Here is a 20204-nt window from a genome sequence, read left to right on the forward strand (position 1 = left end):
GAAATATGTCGAGGTTACTCCACCCTCTAGAGAGTTGGCTTAAATCTCTCTGGCAAGTTCCCAGTTGGAGGTCAGTCATGATTGACAGGCTGAGCTTCTAAATGGATGGGAGCAGTCCACTGGCTCAGGTAGGTCTGATCCCAAACCCCGAGGTGATCCTAGAGAAAGTGAAAACTGCAGATGCTGGAGATCAGCGTAGCGAGTGTGGCGCTGGAAAAGCACAGCAGGTTAAGCAACATTCGAGGAGCAGGAGAATCGATATTTCAGGCATAAGCCTTTCATCAAGAATCATGCCCGACTTGCTGTGCTTTTCCAGCGCCACACTCTCGACTCTGAGAAAATCTTGTCTCAGCCAGCCCCATTCCCCAAGCCCAAGGAGCTTTTTAATGGGAGGGTGGGGAAAGCGATTTGGTGAAACAGTGGGGTTTGAAGGCTGTGGGAATACATTGTCTGCTCCTGCTGCACTACAAACAGTTCTGTGAAGTCACTTATCTTCTTTTTTAAAGGAATCCTTGTTTCACTCCAGCTGAAGTCAGCATTTTCTGTACTTACATTGTTCCCTAAAACATTCACAAGAAGTTAATGACACTATAATTCAATAGTTATAAAGTCATACAGCCTGGAAACAGACCCTTTAGTCTAACTCATCCATGCTGACCATGTTCCCAAACTTAACTAGTCCCACTTGCTTGCGCTTGTCCCATGTCCCTCTAAACCTTGTACCTGTCCAAATGTCTTATAAAATTAGTCACTGTACTTGAATCTGCAACTTCTTCTGGCAGTTCATTCCATGTATGAACTACCCTCTGTTTTAAAAAATTGACCCTCGGGTCCCTTATAGATCTTTCTCCTCTCACCTTAAACATATGCTGCCCAGTTCTAAACTCCCCCACCCTGGGGAAAAGGCCCCTGCCATTCACCCTATCTATACCCCTCATGATTTTACAAATCTCTATAAGGTTACCCCCTCAACCTCCTACGCTCCAGTGAAAAAAAGTCCCAGCCTATCCAACCTATTTTTGTCACTCAAACCTTCCATTCCTGACAACATCCTGGGGTAACGTGTTTGCACCTTTTCCAATTTAATAGCATTGCATGTCATTTGATTGCTTCGTCATTTCATTAATCTTAGAAATGAATTGGGCTGGATCTTACCGGGAGTAAATTATCTTAGAATTGCAACAATGTTTGTAAGCTGTACCAGGATGTACTGGATCACTGATCGACAGAATAGTTATAATGCAGGAAGAGGCCATTTGGCCAATCATGTCTGTACTGGCTCATTTATTGAGCATCGGTACCTGAAGCCAATCTCTTGCCTTTTCCCCATATCCCTCCACAGTATTTATATCCAAATATTAATCCAATGGTCTCTTAAATGCCTCAATTGAACCTCCACGACATTTCCAGGAAATACATTTCCTGCCCTAACAGCTCACTGTGTGAAGGAACAATCCGCACATCGCCCTTGCTGCTTTTGCATAGCGGTTTAAATCGATACTGTGTCAGTTTTGTTCCCTTTACAAGTGGGAACAGCTTCTCCCTATCTACTTCATCCAGCTCACTCTTGATTTTTCAAACCAGATTTCAATACAAAGCTGTTGTTTCTGTTCAATCTATAAACAGTGCTTGGATTATTGTTCAAACATACTTTAATCTGTGCAAAAAAGGGGAATGAAATTTTTCTTGTTTATTGTCATTTTAGTTGTCAATAATTTTTTGTTTTTTATTCTTGGTAAATGAACACTGCAGCGTCTCATCCTTTTAGTTAGTAGCATCACTTTGGTAACAAAAATAAATCAAAATATGTGTGATTCAGTCAGGATCTGACTTGTCCAGTATTCACAACAACTGGACCCTTTAACAGTGTGAAACTCTTTCAAATAACACAGATAAAGGATTAACCAACTCATAAAAAAAGGTTGGGATACAGGGAGGAATTTTCAGGATTTCAACCTGAAATTAAACAGAACCAAAGACCTCTCCCCCCCCCAGTTATACCATCGGGCAGAAGGTACAAAAATTTGAAAACATGTACCAACAGATTTAAGAACAGCTTCTTCCCTGCTTTTGTCAGACTTATGAATGGACCTCTCATATATCAGAGTTGATCTTTAGCGGTAACACTATATTCTGCATTCTGTTCTATTACCCTGATGTATTTATGTTAGGTATGATTTGTCTGGTCAGTATACAAACCAATATTTTTCACTATATACATAGAGTCATAGAGCACAGAAACAGACCCTTCAGTCCAGCCAAACCATGCGGAACATAATCTCAAACTAACTAGTCCCACCTGCCTGATCCTCCTGGTCCAATCCTTTACTATTCATGTACCTATCCAAATGTCTTGTAAATGTTATAATTGTACTCACATCCACCATTTCCTCAGGACGTTCATTCCACACACAAACCACCCTCTGTAAAGAAATTGCCCTTCATGTCTTTTTTAAATCTCTCTCCTCTCACCTTAATGTGCCCAAAAAGTCTTTAATTCCCTCACCCTAGGGAAAAGACACCTACCATTAATTCTGTCTGTACCCCTCATTATTTTATAAACTTCTATCAGGTCGCGCCTCAACCTCCTGTGCTCCAGTGAAAAATGCCCCAACCTATCCAGCCTTTCCTTATAACTCAAACCCTCCAAACCCGGCAACATCCTGATAAATCTCTTCTGAACCCTCTCTAGTTTAATAATACCCTTCCTATAACTGGGTGACCAGAACTGGCCACAATACTCCAGGAGCTGCCTCACCGAAGTCTTGTACAACCTCAACATGACGTCCCAACTCCTATACTCAAAGGTCTGAGCAATGAAGGCAAGTGTGTCAAATGCCAGTCAAATCAAATCAAATCTAATTAGTGGAATGCCACACGATTCAGTGCTGGGACTACAACAGCTTATAAAACATGTTAATGATTTAGATCAGGAAAGTAAATGTATGGCAGCCAAGTATAGTAGACAAAGATAGTTGGGAAAGCAAGTGGTGAGGATGACACGGTGTGCAGAGGGATACAGACAAATTAAAGAATTGGGCAAAAATTTGGCAGATGGAATAAATTGTGGGAAAATGTGAGGTTATGCAATTTGACAACAAGAATGGAGGAACTGAATATTATTGAAATGGAGAAAGATCCAATGAGCTGCAGGACAGAGGAATTTGGTAGTTCTCATGTGTAAATCACAAAACTCTCAAAATAACAAAATCACGTCTGGCTATTACTCGGGAAGGCAAATGAAATGTTGAGCTTTATTTTAAAGAGAATGGAGTAGAAAATGTCTTACTGAAACTACACAAGACACTATCCGACCATATCTAGAATACTGTGAAGTTTTATCCAAATTAACCCCCCTATCTAAGGAAAGAAATACTGGCTTTGCAGGTGGTCCAAAGATATGCAGGTCAGGTGAACTGGCCGTGGTAAATTGCTCATCGTGTTCAGGGATGTGGAGGTTAGGTGCATTAATCAGGGGACATGCAGAGTGACAGGGGTATGAATCTGGGTTGGTTACTCCTCAGAGGGTCGGTGTGGACTTATTGGGCCGAATGGCCTGTTCCCATACTGTAGGGATTCTAATTCTAACATGATCAATCTCCTCCTTCAAATATTTAGTACAATCTAATCACTCATACTGTCCTCAGATTATGAGGAGCGTGGACAGTGTGGATGGAAAGCAGCTGTTTCCTTTAGTCGACCGGTCAGTGAGTAGAGGGCATAACTTTAAAGTGAAATACAGGGGTTCAGAGGGGATTTGAGGAAAACATCTTTCACCCTGGGGGGGTCTGCAATGTGCTGCCTGGGACAGTAGTTAAGGGGGGAACCTCACAACCTTTAAAGAGTACTTGGATGAGCACTTGAAGTATCATAACGCTCAAGGCTATAGGCCCAGTGCAGGAAAGTGGGACTAGTGTAAGAGGAAGAATATTTTTGGCATACAGACTTGATGGGCCAAAGGGCCTGTTGTGTACTGCATGATTCTATGATTACTTAACTCTCGAAATGCTACTTTCCGAGTTAGTAGCTCCCTGTTAAGTTGAAATTAACGTAAACAATTCAGAAAAATGTGCTGCTAAATATATCTTTTAAATAAATGTCCATGGTTGTAGCAATCAGATATGGCCGAATCTGACAAAGACTTTCAGAGGAGACTTTTCCAGTGTTTATAACATTTCCTGAAGTGTAGCAGTGCTGTATTTAAACATTCATGCTGCATAAACCTCAATTAGTCATTGAAAGCTAACTCAGAATAGGATCTTGATTTGGTTTCTTGTTTTGTCAAAAATGAACTTAATGACATCTTGATGGGGTATATATTTGGTTCTGGATTCATGCATGAAAACAATTTAACATTGTACAATTCAAGATTGCTAACCAATGCGGTTGTGATTGCTGTTTGAATCCAGGGTCACCATAGCTATTTATTTTTAAGCATTTATGTTTGTAACTGTGGCTATAGAAGAACTGGAACTGATGAAGTCTTCTGTACTGAATATAAGATATTGTTGCGCATTGTAAATCACTCTCTGTAATGACACACATATTTCAAAATGTGTAGCCTTGTTTCCATCTTAGAGTGAGGAATGTAGGACAATTCCATTAGAGTTAACCTTAGGGATAATGGGACAGCTCATCCATCATAGCACTGCATGGCATTGGACTACATGACGTAGACATGTGCACATAAATAAAAGCACATGCAATTTTAAAGCATTATTTTATATACTGTTTTCATTGGCATCAATAGTTTAGTTTTCCTGCTGGGTTCTCATTTATTTACTTAAGTTTCTATGGATACCCTGGGGATTGAGAGATATTTGTCATGTCTATAAATTTGTACTAATGCTCATGTTTAATTTTCAGTCCATTTGCTGTTTGGTACATTCAGTCTCATTGTTAGTCTAAAATGACAAGTGCTTATTGTTTAATTTTATTCCATTACTCCCCTTTTAAAGATAGTCACTGATGATTAGGTACAGCCTTGTGGGGGCCAGAAATATGTTTGCACCTTGTGTAATTACCATTCTGCACATGCAAGTTTAATTAGTGAGTGTTGGCAGAGAATTGAGTGCAGTAAACGTGAAACTTGAACCCAATCCATCCTCACCAAAAGTCAACCAATGAGCCAAAGAACCTCCACTGTTACTAAATGATTAGACAGCTTATCTAATATCCAGTACAGGATAAGCAGAAATTTTCTCTCAACAAATATTGTGAAGACAATGTTTTTGGTCATATTCCAAACTCTGCTCCATAGCTATTGACTTTTCCTCACCAAAATTCTGGCCATCAGCCAGACTGTGTGCAACTGTGATTTCAGGTTTGACTTCTGAGATGACCTTCTGACCTTATATTTGTGCCATTAATCAGACCTTCTATTTCCACCTCTGTAACATAATCTGACTTCTGTCCTGTTGAAGGTCATCAAAAATCCTCATTAATGCCTTTGTTCTCTTTTCAGCCTTCGCCCTTCCAATGCATTGCTAGGTGGTCACCTGCATTTTACCCTCTGCAAACCTGAAGACACCCAAATCTTTGGTGTCCATGTCTTTCCACCAAGTCTCATTCATCTGTTGTTCCTATTGTCGATTGATCTACATTGGTTTCTAGCCAGGCAACATCTTCATTTTAAAATTGTATCCTTGTTTCCAAATCCCTCCAGGGCTAGGCCCTTCCTAACTCTAGAGTTTCCAACAAACTCACAATCCTCCACACATCTGCATATCTCAATGCACGATGTTACAACCAGGTGGGGAGGGGTGAATCAGTCATTTCTTTTTAACCCCTTCAGTCAGTCTGTCACAAACAACTTTTCAAATTCTTTTCAGATTGCAGCTTTGAATAAAAGTATTTGTCAGAATTAAGGAACATTTGCATAACTTTCTTGATTGAAAGAAAAAGGGATTTTATTAGTTACAAACCCCAAGAAAGAGAATAACACACATCAAACACATAGGTACAGGTACAAACACAGGTGTAAAGTTTAAAGACTCTCTAAAACTATAGGAAGATAATAAATGTGCAAAAAACCCCCTTTGAGGCCTTAAGGTATTAGATTTTAACCCAAGACCATAATTGTTTGATGAATATCTCATGGAGTCAGCAATGGCAAAATCTGTAAATATTCCTGGATTCTCAGTCGATGGTAGTTCCCCAATTTTCTTTATCACTGGCGATTGTTTTTCGAGAGGCTGAGTGAATGAGAGACTAAGACTTCTGTTTCTCTTCCACAAATCCATTTTCGTCCTCTGTTCTGACCAAAAACTCTCTTCCTAAAATACAGTTCATCTGTATTCCCATGTCTGGCATCACTGTCTTCTCAAGCTGGAGCATCTTCAGATGGCCTTGTCCCAATATGTGAAACTTCCAGAAAGCTGTGAAATGAAAAGGATTCTTCACAAAATTAAAAAAAAACAAAAGAGCTGCAGTTGCTGTAAATCAGAAACAAAAACAAAAGTTGCTGGAAAAGCTCAGCAGGTCTGACAGTATCTGTGAAGAGAAATCAGAGTTAACATTTCAGCTCGAGTGAGAATACCCTTCTCAGACCTGCTAAGCTTTTCCATCGATTTCTGATTTTGTAAATGATTCTTTACGCCTGACTGAATTTTGGTGCCTTTTGATTAAATGTTTATTTTGTCTCAGATTGTCTTTGTTTATCATACATTGGCTTCATGACTTTCACTTCCCTTTTCAAATGTTGAAATTAGATGATGGAATTGAAAAATTGACGATCCATGTTTAATAACCAGCATGATGTTGAGTTATTATTGATAGCAGTTGAACAAACCCTAAACTGTGGAATCCCTCCCTCCATTTCTCTGACTCCTTAAATCTCACTTTTGTTTTTTTAAGACACTCCTTAAATTGTAAGAGTTTGGTCAAGTTAATGGTCATCTCACCTGATGGGCTAGAATTTACCATGGACTTTGTGATACCAAATTCAGGACCCAAATGGGAATCCCTGTTCTGCACTTGCCTTATGCAGACAATCAGCATAACATACCAGATTGTAGCCTGCCAACTAGTCTTGTCCAAACTTGTCATCCATTTTAAGGATGGTGGTGACTTCCAATACTGCAGGCCCAATCAGATGCTCAATAGTTCTTTAATCTCTACAGACCCACTAGAATAGGTTGTCACTGTTGAAGCAAGCAGGAGATCGTGAGGCTTCAGGCTAAAGAACTGAATCTCTCTGAGGCATTTTCCAACCTATTTGACCCCATCCCTGTGGAGCAGCCTGCCTCAGGAAACATTCCCAGTGGTCAGCATGCATTCAGAAAATGATGGCAATTTTCCCAGCTGTTTCATTTCCAAGCCTGCACCCACAGAGCCAGGAAATTTCTGCCCAAAGACCCGTTGCTTTATGATGCCGTTGTGAGATGTCTTAGGGTGCTTATGATATTGTAGGTACTGCTTGAACCTTGGTTGATGTTGTTCTTTGGTAGACTTGATTGTAAAAGGAGAATTGGTTATTTTTCTTTTCAGCTGTGCTCCTCACCCTAACTTTCATCTTGAGATCAACAAATCTCTGCCTATCACAGTGATGAGTTGCCCTTTATGGTTAGTAGCACAGAACCTAGTGTGCTATGAGAAATCAGGTTGAAGGGTGAAGAAAGCTCCAATAGACCATTCCAATCATGTCTTCCACCATTGTCCATTAACATGGCGAACATCTTTTCGGGAGGAGTCATTGGGTTGATCACAGAAGGCTCCTGGCTCATGTCATTACGCTGCTGTCTACCTTGAGAAACTGTGTCATAAAAGTGTGGTGCTTCATCAGGCTTATGGCTGAAATGTCGACTGTCCTGCTCCCCAGGTGCTGCCTGACCAGCAGCACACTCTCGATTCTGACTCTCCAGCATCTGCAGCCGTCACTTTCCCCTGAGGAATCTATGGTCAATTATTGTGTGAGGTGAAGTTCTCAGTATTCCTCACCCTTTACAAAATACACAAGTTACAGAGGAACCTCGATTAGCTGGCATTCAATTATCCGAATATCGGATTATTCAGCAAGATCGCAATGTCCCAATGCTTGGCTCAACTATGTTATCCATCATTTGATTATCTGGAATTCGATTAACCGGGCAAAATACTGCCCGCCCTTGTCCTTCGAATAATCGCGGTTCCTCTGTATACTCGATCAATCGAATGGATGTGGTGAGGGTCATGTTAAAAAGGGCTGTAAGATTCTGTAATGCGCAAGCTAATCCCTTACAGACTGTACTAAGATGGAATATTTATTTGTATCTGGTGTTACGGTGAGATGGTAAGGCGTGAAGTGGTGTCTGAGCTGCGAAATGATGGCCAAGTGTGTGGGACTGGGGCTGTTGCAGCTGAGTAAATGAGTAATGATTCCAGCTGGGACTCCTCTGGTTCTGTGACGGATGGTCTCATGCCTGACATTTTCAGGCATGGATATATCATGTCACATGATCGCAACACCAGGGTAAAGTCTGCACATCAGGCGCAAATCAGTGATGCTGCAAATTGTATCCGAAATTGTGCACATTACAAAATGTTTTTTGTCCCCAGGATCTCGCTCAAACTGGTGGAGCGTATTACAAAATACAAACATTGCCGTGTACCAGCACAGATATTTTAATGTGTTTCTTTTCAAACGAAAGTGCATAATTTTGAATTATAAATATTGCTTCATACTTGTAATCTTGTTCAATTAAGACAGCTGAAAGATTTTTAAATTGTTTCCATTTTCTGAATCACAATAACGATGACCAAATAGTAATCCGAATTTAAATGACTGAAATTCAATACTGAAACCAATATGCAACCATTTGGGGTACAGCCGAAGGTTTCCTGGCCTGTTGAAGAAATTACGTTCGTAAGATTTTAAAATATATTTTTTAGCACTGTTGTTCTCGAAAGAGCTACAGAATTTCCAAAACTTCCTGAAGGTCCGCAAATGAATGCAGTTAGTAAAAACTACTTTTTAATCACATGGAGGACTCATTCCGTACACAGGACCTCCTGAAGATCATCATTTAACAACTGCATCTAAAGAGGGAGTGAGCAGAGACTCTTTCACTAATGAGCCGAATCGATTAGCAGATAATTGTGAATATGGCTCCTGAAAGATGACCTGATTCGAGATTGCATTGCGGCCAGGGGATTAGGCGGAAATTTATCCGACATTTTATAACCAAGGGAAGATTTAACACCAACAGAAGTAGTGTCATTAGCAAGGCAGGCCATGGTGAGAAAATGCAAAGAAGATCTTTTTTAAAGGAAATAGAAAGAAAACCCCGAAAAGAACAATCACAACAAACAATAAAGAAAAACAAAGAGATCAAAGCAAAGTCTATCTGAAACAAGGGATGATTTGGAGATGCCGGTGTTGGACTGGGGTGTACAAAGTTAAAAATCACACAACACCAGGTTATAGTCCAATAGGTTTAATTTAGTCTGCTTCCAATTAAACCTGTTGGACTATAACCTGGTGTTGTGTGATTTTTAACTTTGAAACAAGAGAGAGAGAGATAAAAAGAAAAACTCTCTCCCTCAGTGGGAAACACCAACAGCAGTAATGAATACACTGACTGTGTGGTCCAGACAGTTCAGAGTTCAGTCTCCCTCCTTCACACACTGATCCAGCTCCCTCAGAGGTAGCTCTCAGAGTGAACAGAACCCCTCACACTCCCGTTTATTTTTTTCTTTCGTTTTCTTACCCCACATTACCGCCTAACCGCTGGAGTGCTTATTTTTCCCCAACACAAGGAAAGGAATCATGGTATTCTAACAGATGAAACAAACAATCAAGGTATTTTTCAATGTATAATTTCAGTTACATCACACTGTAAACTTTTGCTATAAATTCTGTGCCTTACAATTGTGTCCTCCACAACCACCTGATGAAGGAGCAGCGCTCCAAAAGCTAGTGCTTCCAATTAAACCTGTTGGACTATAACCTGGTGTTGTGTGATTTTTAACTTTGTACACCCCAATCCAACACCGGCATCTCCTAATCATGACAAGGAAAGGAGATTTTATTTGAGGTAGCAGTGAGTGAGCCAATTAAGGCAGAATGATTTCTGGTGCACAGGCATTAAAGCTGTACTTGGGTTGAGAGTGGGAAAGGTGGTGGCAGCTATGATCGCGTTTTTCACCTTGGTGAGGAGCGGCTACATCATTGTGGAGATTGTTCTGACAACAATACAGTGTGTGACTCCATTAAGGTTCCAGGACATTTGAAAGCTGTTTGCCCCAGCAAGGATGGACAAACCCAAAAACACAAAGGAAAATAACCCAGCAGGACAAGTAACATTCATGAGACCTGAAGAACCTGGAGGGAATGAAATGTCATTCTTGGGAGAAATGAAAGAATCCCGGGGAAATTGTTAGACAATTGAAATTAAAGTGAGTGAGGGTAAAACAAGCTTCAAGTCAGACAGTGGAGTCGGTCTCTTCTGGCTGGAACAAGAATTCCTCCAGCTGTTTGACTCCAGGGAACAGGAGATTTTGTTTAAAGAAATGTTGACTGTGAAGTTGGAGTTTAAAGGATGAGAAACCACAGAGAGTCTTTAATATGATTGAAAAATCAACAGGATCATGAGATATAGGAGCTGAATTAGGCTATTCTGCCCATCAAGTCTGCTGCAGCATTTGATCATGGCTCACATGTTTCTCAAACCCGTTCTCCTGCCTTCCCCCCATAACCCTTGATCCAGCGTAGATTCCCAGCCTCATCGTGGACTCCCAGCTTCAGTGTAGACTCCCGGCAAATTGAGATTCTCAATTTGAAACCTGGCGTGGTCGGGAGGTGAGGCCTGGGGTCATCTGGAGGTGAGGCCTGGAGTCATCTGGAGGTGAGGCCTGCTGTAGTCTGGAGGTGAGCACGTGTGGCCTGGAGGTGAGGCCCCTAGTTGTATGGAGGTAAGGCCTGGGGTCATCTGGAGGTGAGGCCTGGAGTCATCTGGAGGTAAGGCCTGGGGTCATCTGGAGGTGAGCACGTGTGGCCTGGAGGTGAGGCCCCGAGTTGTATGGAGGTGAGGTCTGCTGTAGTCTGGAGGTGAGCACGTGTGGCCTGGAGGTGAGGCCCCTAGTTGTATGGAGGTGAGACCTGCTGTAGTCTGGAGGTGTGCCTGACGTGATCTGGAGATGACCCCCCATGTGGACTCGTGTTCAGTCTTCTCTGCTTGGGAGGACTGTAATTCTGAGCATTTCATTTCTTTATTTTTTGAATTTTTTCCCTTTTGTATCTAAGATGGTTTGAAGGTCTGAAATGCAGGACTGTTTGTTTCTTTACTTTTCTAATTTATTCCTAACAATCTGAAACCTAGCTACCTTTGTGCCTAAGATGGTACTGTAAGCAGTGACTTTGTAAATTTTTCACTGTACTCACGTGAGTACATGGGACATTAAAGCTCATTCTAATTCTAATCCCCTTACTAATCAAGACCCTATATATCTCTGTCTTAAAGACACTCAATGACTTGGCCTGCACAGACCTCTGCAGCAATGAGTTCCACAGATTCCCCCCCTCTTTGGCTGAAGAAATTCCTCCTCATCTCAGTTCTAAAGGGTCATTCCTTCACTCTGAGGCTGAGCCCTCAGGAGTTCATTACTCAACTGAAAAGCTTCAAATTTTTTTAGTCAGGTTAACAAATTGGATAGCCAGGAGAAGGAAAGATGGATTCAGAGCAGAATTCTCAGATCTGTTCAGTAGCTCAGCAAATTGAAGAAGTACTCATCCCATTAGACGGAGATCAGGTGCCATTCCTGCGTGATACTCATTCAAAGGAAAACTTCACGCACGTTTTTAAGAAAAGGGTGGACCACAACATTGAAGCATTGCTACATCAGGGAGTGATCTCAGGAGGGTCAAAGCCAATGGCCCAATATGAGTTAGTGTTGGCTTCACCCACCAAAGGAAACAGTGAAGATGGAAATCCACACTCTGCCATCTCTGGTCAATAGTCTGGTGAAGCTAGCAAAAAACACAATTGTTACTTGACATTAATTTTGGCAACTGCCTGTCAACAAAGAATTAAAGTTACCGTCGATGGTCATCACACTGGGTGATACTGTCCACCTTTCGACATGATATCAGCTCCAGGAATGTTTCAAAGGACATTAGAGAAGGACTGGAAGGGGTTATCTGTCATTTGGATGAATTGCTAATTCATGGTCAAACCAAGTCCTGAACATGGTGAAGACTCAGAACCTTTGAAACCCTTCCAAGAAGCAGGACATAGGACAAACTCCTGAGTTCTTACAACATATCGTGAAATTCTTGTGACATTGAGTGTACACATCAGACAGCAGGCTGCTCCATCAAACAGTCATGCAAGATTTCCCATCACCCCATCGTGTCTTGGAATTGCAGAGGTTCATGGAAATGTTCGGCCAAAAGTTGGGAAATCCTCTGCCAAATCTGGCATCAGTGAACAAACTTCTGTGATGATTGTTCTCACAGCACCAAGTTACATGATATTCCCATGGAAATCAACAAATGCCTTTTGAGAGAATCAAGACTATGTTTCCTAGAAAGACTAACTCATGGCGACCTGCAATTACCAACAGATACTGCATCAGTTGTACTGTGACATACTCTTTCAAATCCAACCCAAGACAGAAAATTTAGCCCAGTCTGCTGTACATCCAGAAACTTGGAGTAGCATGGTGGCTCAGTGGTTAGCACTATTGCCTCACAGCACCAGGGACCCGGGTTTGATTCCAGCCTCGGGTGACAGTGCAAACTCCACATAGACATTCTCCCTGTGTCTGTGTGGGTTGCCTCCCACAATCCAAAGATGTGCAGGTTAGGGTAGATTGGCTGTGTTAAACTGCCCATAGTGTTAGGTGCATTAGTCAGGGGTAAATATAGGGTAGGAAGGTGGGTTACTCTTCAGAGGGTCAGCATGAACTTGTTGGGCCAAATAGCCTTTTCCCACACCGTAGGGAATCTAATCTAAAAATAAAACTTGACTGAAACAGAGAAAAAGTTTTCTGCAGTCAGGAAAAAGCACTAGCACCAGCGTGGGCAAACAAAAAAAAGTTAGATTATGGATTGGGGTAAAAGATTACAATGGAAATAGACCATCAACCATTGGTAATATTCTTAACTGCCAAGGACTGACAAAGATGCCGTAATGAGTATAATGTTTTGTATTGAACCTGATGAAGTATGATGCTCCAACAGTTTATGATAAAAAAAAAGTCAAACAGCAGCAGACAGATTGGTACCTGGTCATTCAACAGGAATGTGTGACAGATCTAGGAATTTTATTGAGGAATTGGAGCTTATAGTTTGGAGGGACATGCAGGATATTGTAAAGAATGTGTTGAGTCAGGACATTGGAAAGAGGATATGGAGTGTGTCTTTGATGAAGCAAATGTCTTGAGGCACTTAAGAGCATTATCAGTAAACATTTCTCTTTTTACAGCTCAGTATCAAATGTATCAGGACACATGATCAAAAGCTTAGTAAAGATCAAAGCTTAGCAGCTTCCAAAGCAGAGAGAGGTGAGACTTTCGGTCTGAATTCCAGAACGTTGGGGCTTAGCTGCCATTAATGGTGTAGTACTTAAAGTTAGTTACTAAAAAATTCATTCATGAGATGAGGGCGCAGCGAGCCAGACAGCATTTATTGCTTACACCTACTGGTTAAGGGTCAACCACACTGCTGTGGGTCTGGAGTCACATGTAGGCCAGACCAGGTAAGGATGGCAATTTCCTTCCCTAAAGGATGTTAGTGTAACAGATGGATTTTTCTGACAATCAATAATGGATTACTGGTCATCTTTAGACTCTTAATTCCAGATATTTATTGAATTCAAATTCCACCATCTGGGATTCAAACCCACCTCCCCAGAACATTCCCTGGGTCTGTGGATTAATAGTCCAGCAATAATACCACTCGGCCATTGCCTTCCCCCTTGAGATGCCACAATTCAGGATGCACGGAGAATTTGAAGTTGTGCAGGGCTGTAGGAAGTTGGCAAAATATGAGGCCAGGGTGGAATTTAAAAACTTTTATAATAATAATTCGTCAATTTGCAAGCTAATTTAAGTTGCTATGATAGTGGTTAAAAAATTAGACATTAATATTCAACTTGCAACAGTATCACCTGACCACAGAGTGAGGTAAGTACAGGAAACCAATGTGAAACAAACAAAATGATCTAAACTGAAATTACCATTTTAGTCAGAATCATTGAAAACAGACAATTGAGTCAGGCATCAAAATGCAATATTTTAGTTAACATTTATAAGACCATAAGACATAGGAGCAGAAGTGAGACCATTCAGCCATTGAGTCTGTTCCGCCATTCAATCATGGCTGATAAGTTTCTCAACCCCATTCTTCCACTTTCTTCCTGTAACCTTTGATCTCCTTGATACTCAAGAACCCATCTGTCTCAGTCTTAAGTATACTCAGTGACCTGGCCTCTACAGCCTTCTGTGGCAAGGGATTTCATAGATTCCCCACGCTCTGGCTGAAGAAGTTTCTCCTTATCTCCATTCTAAAAGGTCTTCCCTTTGCTCTAAGGCTGTGCCCTCAGGTCTCTCTTACCACTGGAAACATCTTCCCAACATCCACTCTCTCCAGGCCATTTAGTATTCAATTAGATCACCCATCATCCTTCTAAACTCCATTGAATATAGACCCAGATTCCTTAAATATTCCTCAAATGTTAGGCTGTTCATTCCTGAGACCATTCTCGTGAGTCTCCTCTAAACACGCTCCTGGGCCAATACATCCTTGCTGAGATATGGATCCCAATACTGCGCACAATACTCCAAATGTGGCCTGACCAGAGCCTTATATGTTAATGTTATATTTTGGGAGATGAATGGCTTACATGCAGAGTTGCCTAGCTTTGAAAGGCATTGAGGCCAGACTCAGGAATGCACATTGAACCATGTTTCAAGAAATCCCTTGGTGAAGCAACAAAGAGAAGGAATAGTGGATTCATAACAACAGGTCCTGGAAGGTTCTGTCTTTGTGTTTTTTTCTTTATCATTCTCCTTGCGTTGACTCCAGTTTTGCTAGGACCTCTTAATGTCACATGTGGTAAAATGCTACCATGATGTCAAGGGCAGTCACCTCACCCATTTGACGTCCTGTCACCTTTCAACTTACTTTAAAATGTCAGTGCTAGTGTGAGCATGTGTGAACTGTATTTGTAAATGCATTGAATATATGAATGACTCCACTTACAACTTCTAAACGGCATTTTCTTGGCTTCTTTTCCAGCTGGCAGCATTGGAGAGACAGATCTTTGATTTCCTGGGTTACCAGTGGGCTCCCATTTTGGCGAATTTCCTTCATATAATCGTGGTCATTTTGGGCCTGTTTGGGACAATTCAGTACAGGCCGCGCTACATTGTGGTGGTAAGTTACTAACGTGCAAATTCCAAAATAAAATATCGGATTGATTTTCTAGCAAACAGTGCAACTATGAAGAGAGCAATGACGTCAAAATGGTTGTTTGTATTTTGCTCATAAATGATGGAGTACCTCTACTCTGTTATGTCTCTAAACACTTCACAGGCTGGATATTACCTAACCCACCTGGGGGCAAATCTTTGGATAGAGGTTGGGGGTGGACACATAAAATGGATCACATGGCTAACCCAACTCTCCTCATCCAACTTTGAGCTCCCTCTAATAACACACTTGGTTTGGGGGTGTGCTGAACTCAGCTGTCTGCTGTCATATTAAGGAGAAAGTGAGAACTGCAGATGCTGGAGATCAGAGCTGAAAATGTGTTGCTGGAAAAGCGCAGCAGGTCAGGCAGCATCCAAGGAACAGGAGAATCGACGTTTCGGGCATAAGCCTGAAGAAGGGCTTATGCCCGAAACGTCGATTCTCCTGTTCCCTGGATGCTGCCTGACCTGCTGTGCTTTTCCAGCAACACATTTTCTGCTCTCATATTAACTTAAATAACTAAGGGCAGTTACGCTTGTTAGCAGGAATATTCTTAGCCTGAATATGATGCTGTCCACACTATCTTACCTGGGCACGGCTGGTAGGGTGGAAGGGAGTAGGCCACTTTTGAAGACCTACATGAAAAAAGGCAAGAAGGAACTTGCTACCTGACTGTAGAGCCCAGCACCAAACCTCCACCAGTTCCCTCATCCAACTCCCCCACCCATGTGCCTATAGGCTATGGAGGCCACACTGTTGAGTGCATTTGAGAGAGATAGGTTCTTCATTACTCAGGGGACTAGAATTAACATTAGGTTTGTTATCACATGTACTTTCATGAGTGCAGTGAAAGGTTTACAAAGTAGCTGCTTATGGCACCATCTTAGGTACAAAAGGTACCAAAATTGTTGGGAGCTCCCAAGGACTGGGCTTTCCCCAGAGTCAGGGACAGAAATCTCACCGTAGAAAAGGCCTGCAAAGATCAGAAAAATCAAAGAACTGTGGATGCTGGAAATCTGAAACAAAGTCAGAAATTGCTGGAGAAACTCAGCAGGTCTGGCAGCATCTGTGGAGAGAGAAAACAGAATAAATGTTTTGAATCCAGTGACCCCTTTTGGAACGGGTCAGAAATTCATTTCTGATGAAGGGTCACTGGACCTGAAATGTTAACTCTTCTCTACACAGATGCTGACAGACCTGCTGAGTTTCTCCAGCAAGGATCAGGTCAACTTCCAGCTGATTTCCTTACCGACGGGGTGAGCAATCTCCCCCAGCCTGAGTACCTCACAACCTGAGACCCAGCATACACAGTACAGCCAGGCCTATCAGGCCTATCTCAGTAAATAGCTGAAAATGTGTTGCTGGAAAAGCGCAGCAGGTCAGGCAGCATCCAGGGAACAGGAGAATCGACGTTTCGGGCATAAGCCCTTCTTCAGGAAGCTTGACATTTTGGTGTGGGATTTGTCCATGGTCACTCAGTGGATTTTCTTTTGCCTTCGATGTGAAGCAGACGGTCTGTATCTGTCTCTGCGCTGCCCTACTGCAATCAGTAATCTGAGGAGTTGCAGATATGAACCATAGCCCTCCAATGACATGGTAAGTGGGTTTCTGTGCCAACACAATGAAATGCCCCACTATTGACAATTACAATTCAAATCAGGATATGCAAGAAAATATGTGCTGTTGTGCCATGAATTGCCAGTGACTGGTTAATGAAGATAAAAGTCAAATGAAATTGTTTAATGCAATTCTTTTTTATTCTGGAACCAACAGAAGGCTTAGCTATTGGCCCAAGTTGTAAAGCACAGTATATATAAGTCATGGTTAGAGTGCTTCACTCCCCTATTAACTCATTTCTTGAGACCATATGACACTGGAGCAGGGTAGCTCATTTATCTCATCAGGTCTACTCTGTCATTCAGCGAGATCATGGCTGATCTGGCAATCTTCACCTGCACGTTCCAGCCTTTTCCTCATAATCCTTGATTCCCTTACTGGCTAAAAAAATCTGTCTATCTCAGCCTTGAATATACTTGATGACCCATCCTCGACAGCCCTCTGTGGTAAAGAATTCCACATGTTCACTCCTCTCTGAGAGAGGAAATTCACCCTCATCTCTGTCCTATCTGCACGACCCCTTGCCCTGAGATGCTGTCCTCTGGTCCTAGTCTCTTCCACGAGAGGAATCAATTTCTCCACATCTCCCCTGTCAATTCCCACAAGAATCTGGTATTTTCAATGAGGACTCCTCTTATTCCTCTGATCTCCAGTGAGTACAGGCCCAACCTATCCAACCTCTGCTCAGAAGAAAATATCTCTTCTGCCAAAGTGCATAACTTCACATTTTCCCACATTACATTCTATCTGCCAAGATTTTGCCCACCAACCTAGTCTGTCTGTAATCCTCTCTAGACTCTTTGTGTCATCCTCACCACTTGCCTTCTCGCCAATTTTTTTAGCCATCAACAAACTTGTTGTTAGATTCAGATTTAATTTCAGTGTCACATGTACTCAAGTACAGAAGTACAATGGAAAGTGTATAATATTACCACAAATGCTGCCAGCTCAGGTACAAATGTACCTAGGTACAAAAATTTAGATACAAAGTAGTAAAAGAAACAATTTTTTAAAAGGTTAAATACCTTCATGGAATAAGTGGAAAAATAAAGAAATAAAATAATAGTTAAGATTAAAGTCATCCAAATCATCCCATGTGGCAAATAATTCAGTCTCAGCACTCTATTGTGTCACTTCACTGGTTACACACTGTCATCCTGAAAATGCCCCACTTATCCCAACTCTGTCATCTACTAGTTAGTCAATCCTCTGTTCATGCTAACGCTAGTTAGTCAATCCTCTGTTCATGCTAACGCGATGGGCTCCTACCTCATTAAAATAGCCTGACGTGTGGTACCTTTTCAAACGCCTTTTGAAAGTTCACAAGGATACATCCACTGTGTCTCTTCAAATATCCTGTTTACCAAATCAGAGAACTCTCATTAATTTGTCAGGCATGATTTCAATTTCATGAAGCCCTGCTCACTGTTTGATTATCCTATGCATTTTTAAATGTTCTGCTATTACATCCTTTATAATAAAGTCGGAAGTCACATGACACCAGATTATAGTTCAACAAGGTTACTTGAAATCACTGAAGATGCTACCAGACCTGCTGTGTTTCTCCAGCAATTCTGTTTTTATTATTGCATATATACTCAATCAGCCTTTGCCTCACTCAATGGATTCTCGCCTATCATTGACTGTAATCCCTTATTGACCATGTGGTGTAGAAAAACCTTTCTTATGTGGAGCTGCTCTGAGTCACTTCTGAACCACAGTTATCAACACCACATTTCATTAAGGGATTTCAGATGCTTGAATGTTTTTAACTGGGCTGTTTTAACTTGCTTTCAGACTATTGAGCATCACGTTCTTTTCTCATCAGGGAAACATAAAAGAAGCATTAAGGCTGTGCAGTATTGGGAAACTCTTGCGGTGCAATGGTAGTGTCCCTACCTCTCAGCCAGGTGACCCTAGTTCAAGACCCACCCCCAGTACGTAATAACATCCCAGAACAGGCGAATTAGGGGGAAAACTTATTCTGGATTGAGGCTGATCAGTGAGGAATATTGTGAGAACCTATGCCCATTATCCTTGTAAAGCTGGCAGTAAATCGTATAGTCGATGAAGAAGTTTGGAAGGCTACTTCTAACTAAACCAAGACAGTGGGTCAGTTTTAAACTAACAGCAGACCAGTACATCAGCTATCTCCTAATAAAAGACCAGCATTACACTGATGCTGAAAGGTCCTTTTTCATATGGTGACAGGAAATAGCTTTCTCTATGAAATTAATTACAGATGAATTATTGTACAGCCTTGAATGAAAAAAAAGTGAAAAGGAAAATTACCATAGTTTATTTAAACACTGCTAAACATCTCAAAGTAGGCTGCAGGCAGCTTTGTAATGTAGGAAAAGTAGTTAGTGATTTATGTATAATAAATTGCCATAACAACAATGTAAAAATGACCAGATAATCTGTTTTTTCTGTGTCCTTTGACTGATATACATTGGCCTGGGATGACTCACCTGCTGCTCTTTGAATTAGTAGCATGGGATCTTTACCATCCACCTGGCTGAGCAATTTGGGCTTTGGGTTAAAATTAATACCACCTACAATACAGCACCCCTTTGCCAGTGCATCAGAGTGTTCACCTAGATTCTTATGTCAAAGCCTTGGGGCAGAACTGGGCCTTCATTAAATTGAACCTTTTTATTTTAGATAAAACACAAAAAACTGCAGGTGCTGGAAACCTGAAACAAATTCAGAAAGTGCTAGAGAAACACAACGGCATCAGTCGAGAGAAAACAGAGTTAATGTTCTGAGTCCAGTAACCTTTTGTCAGAACTGAAATCTTCTATTATAGATATCAATGTATCTACAAATTCAGCCAAAGCTAATGGCTTAAGTTGTTGAGGCAATATGATGATTTTAGCTTGATTGAGTTTGAATATGCTAACTTCCTTGTCTGTATCCTTGTCTTGCAACTTCACTCACATTAAACTGGTCAGTAACACATCAACTTGTATTTGATTCCAGCTGATGTTACCACTATGTAAGTAAGATACATCTAGCTTGATAGATCACATTTTTTTGATAACCACATGGTGGATTCACTACCCAATTTAGGATGATGGGTTTAAAACCCTGTTAAATATGTGAAGGTGAGGGCACTTTCAGACAGAGGTGGCCTCTCTCCAAGTTCTTAGGTAGCCATGACATGAAAGTGCCAGTGTTGGACTCGGGTGGACAA

General features: G+C 41.4%; 1 protein-coding gene across 2 annotated transcripts in view; it reads left to right on the top strand.

Annotated features, from left to right (window-relative positions):
- The window catches only part of LOC122549455 (sodium/potassium-transporting ATPase subunit beta-1-interacting protein 3-like), a 480426-nt gene that overhangs the window by 201719 nt on the left and 258503 nt on the right, over positions 1 to 20204 (top strand). For both annotated transcript variants that reach the window (XM_043689301.2, XM_043689300.2), the window contains exon 2: positions 15218 to 15355. In XM_043689301.2, coding sequence (XP_043545236.2) covers positions 15218 to 15355 — 138 coding nt within the window. The remainder of the gene's footprint in view (positions 1 to 15217; positions 15356 to 20204) is intronic.

The sequence above is a fragment of the Chiloscyllium plagiosum genome, unplaced genomic scaffold (genome assembly GCF_037043375.1).
Source record: "Chiloscyllium plagiosum isolate Xiang-an unplaced genomic scaffold, Cpla_swu_hap1 HiC_scaffold_4, whole genome shotgun sequence".
NCBI classification, from domain to species: Eukaryota; Metazoa; Chordata; class Chondrichthyes; order Orectolobiformes; family Hemiscylliidae; genus Chiloscyllium; species Chiloscyllium plagiosum.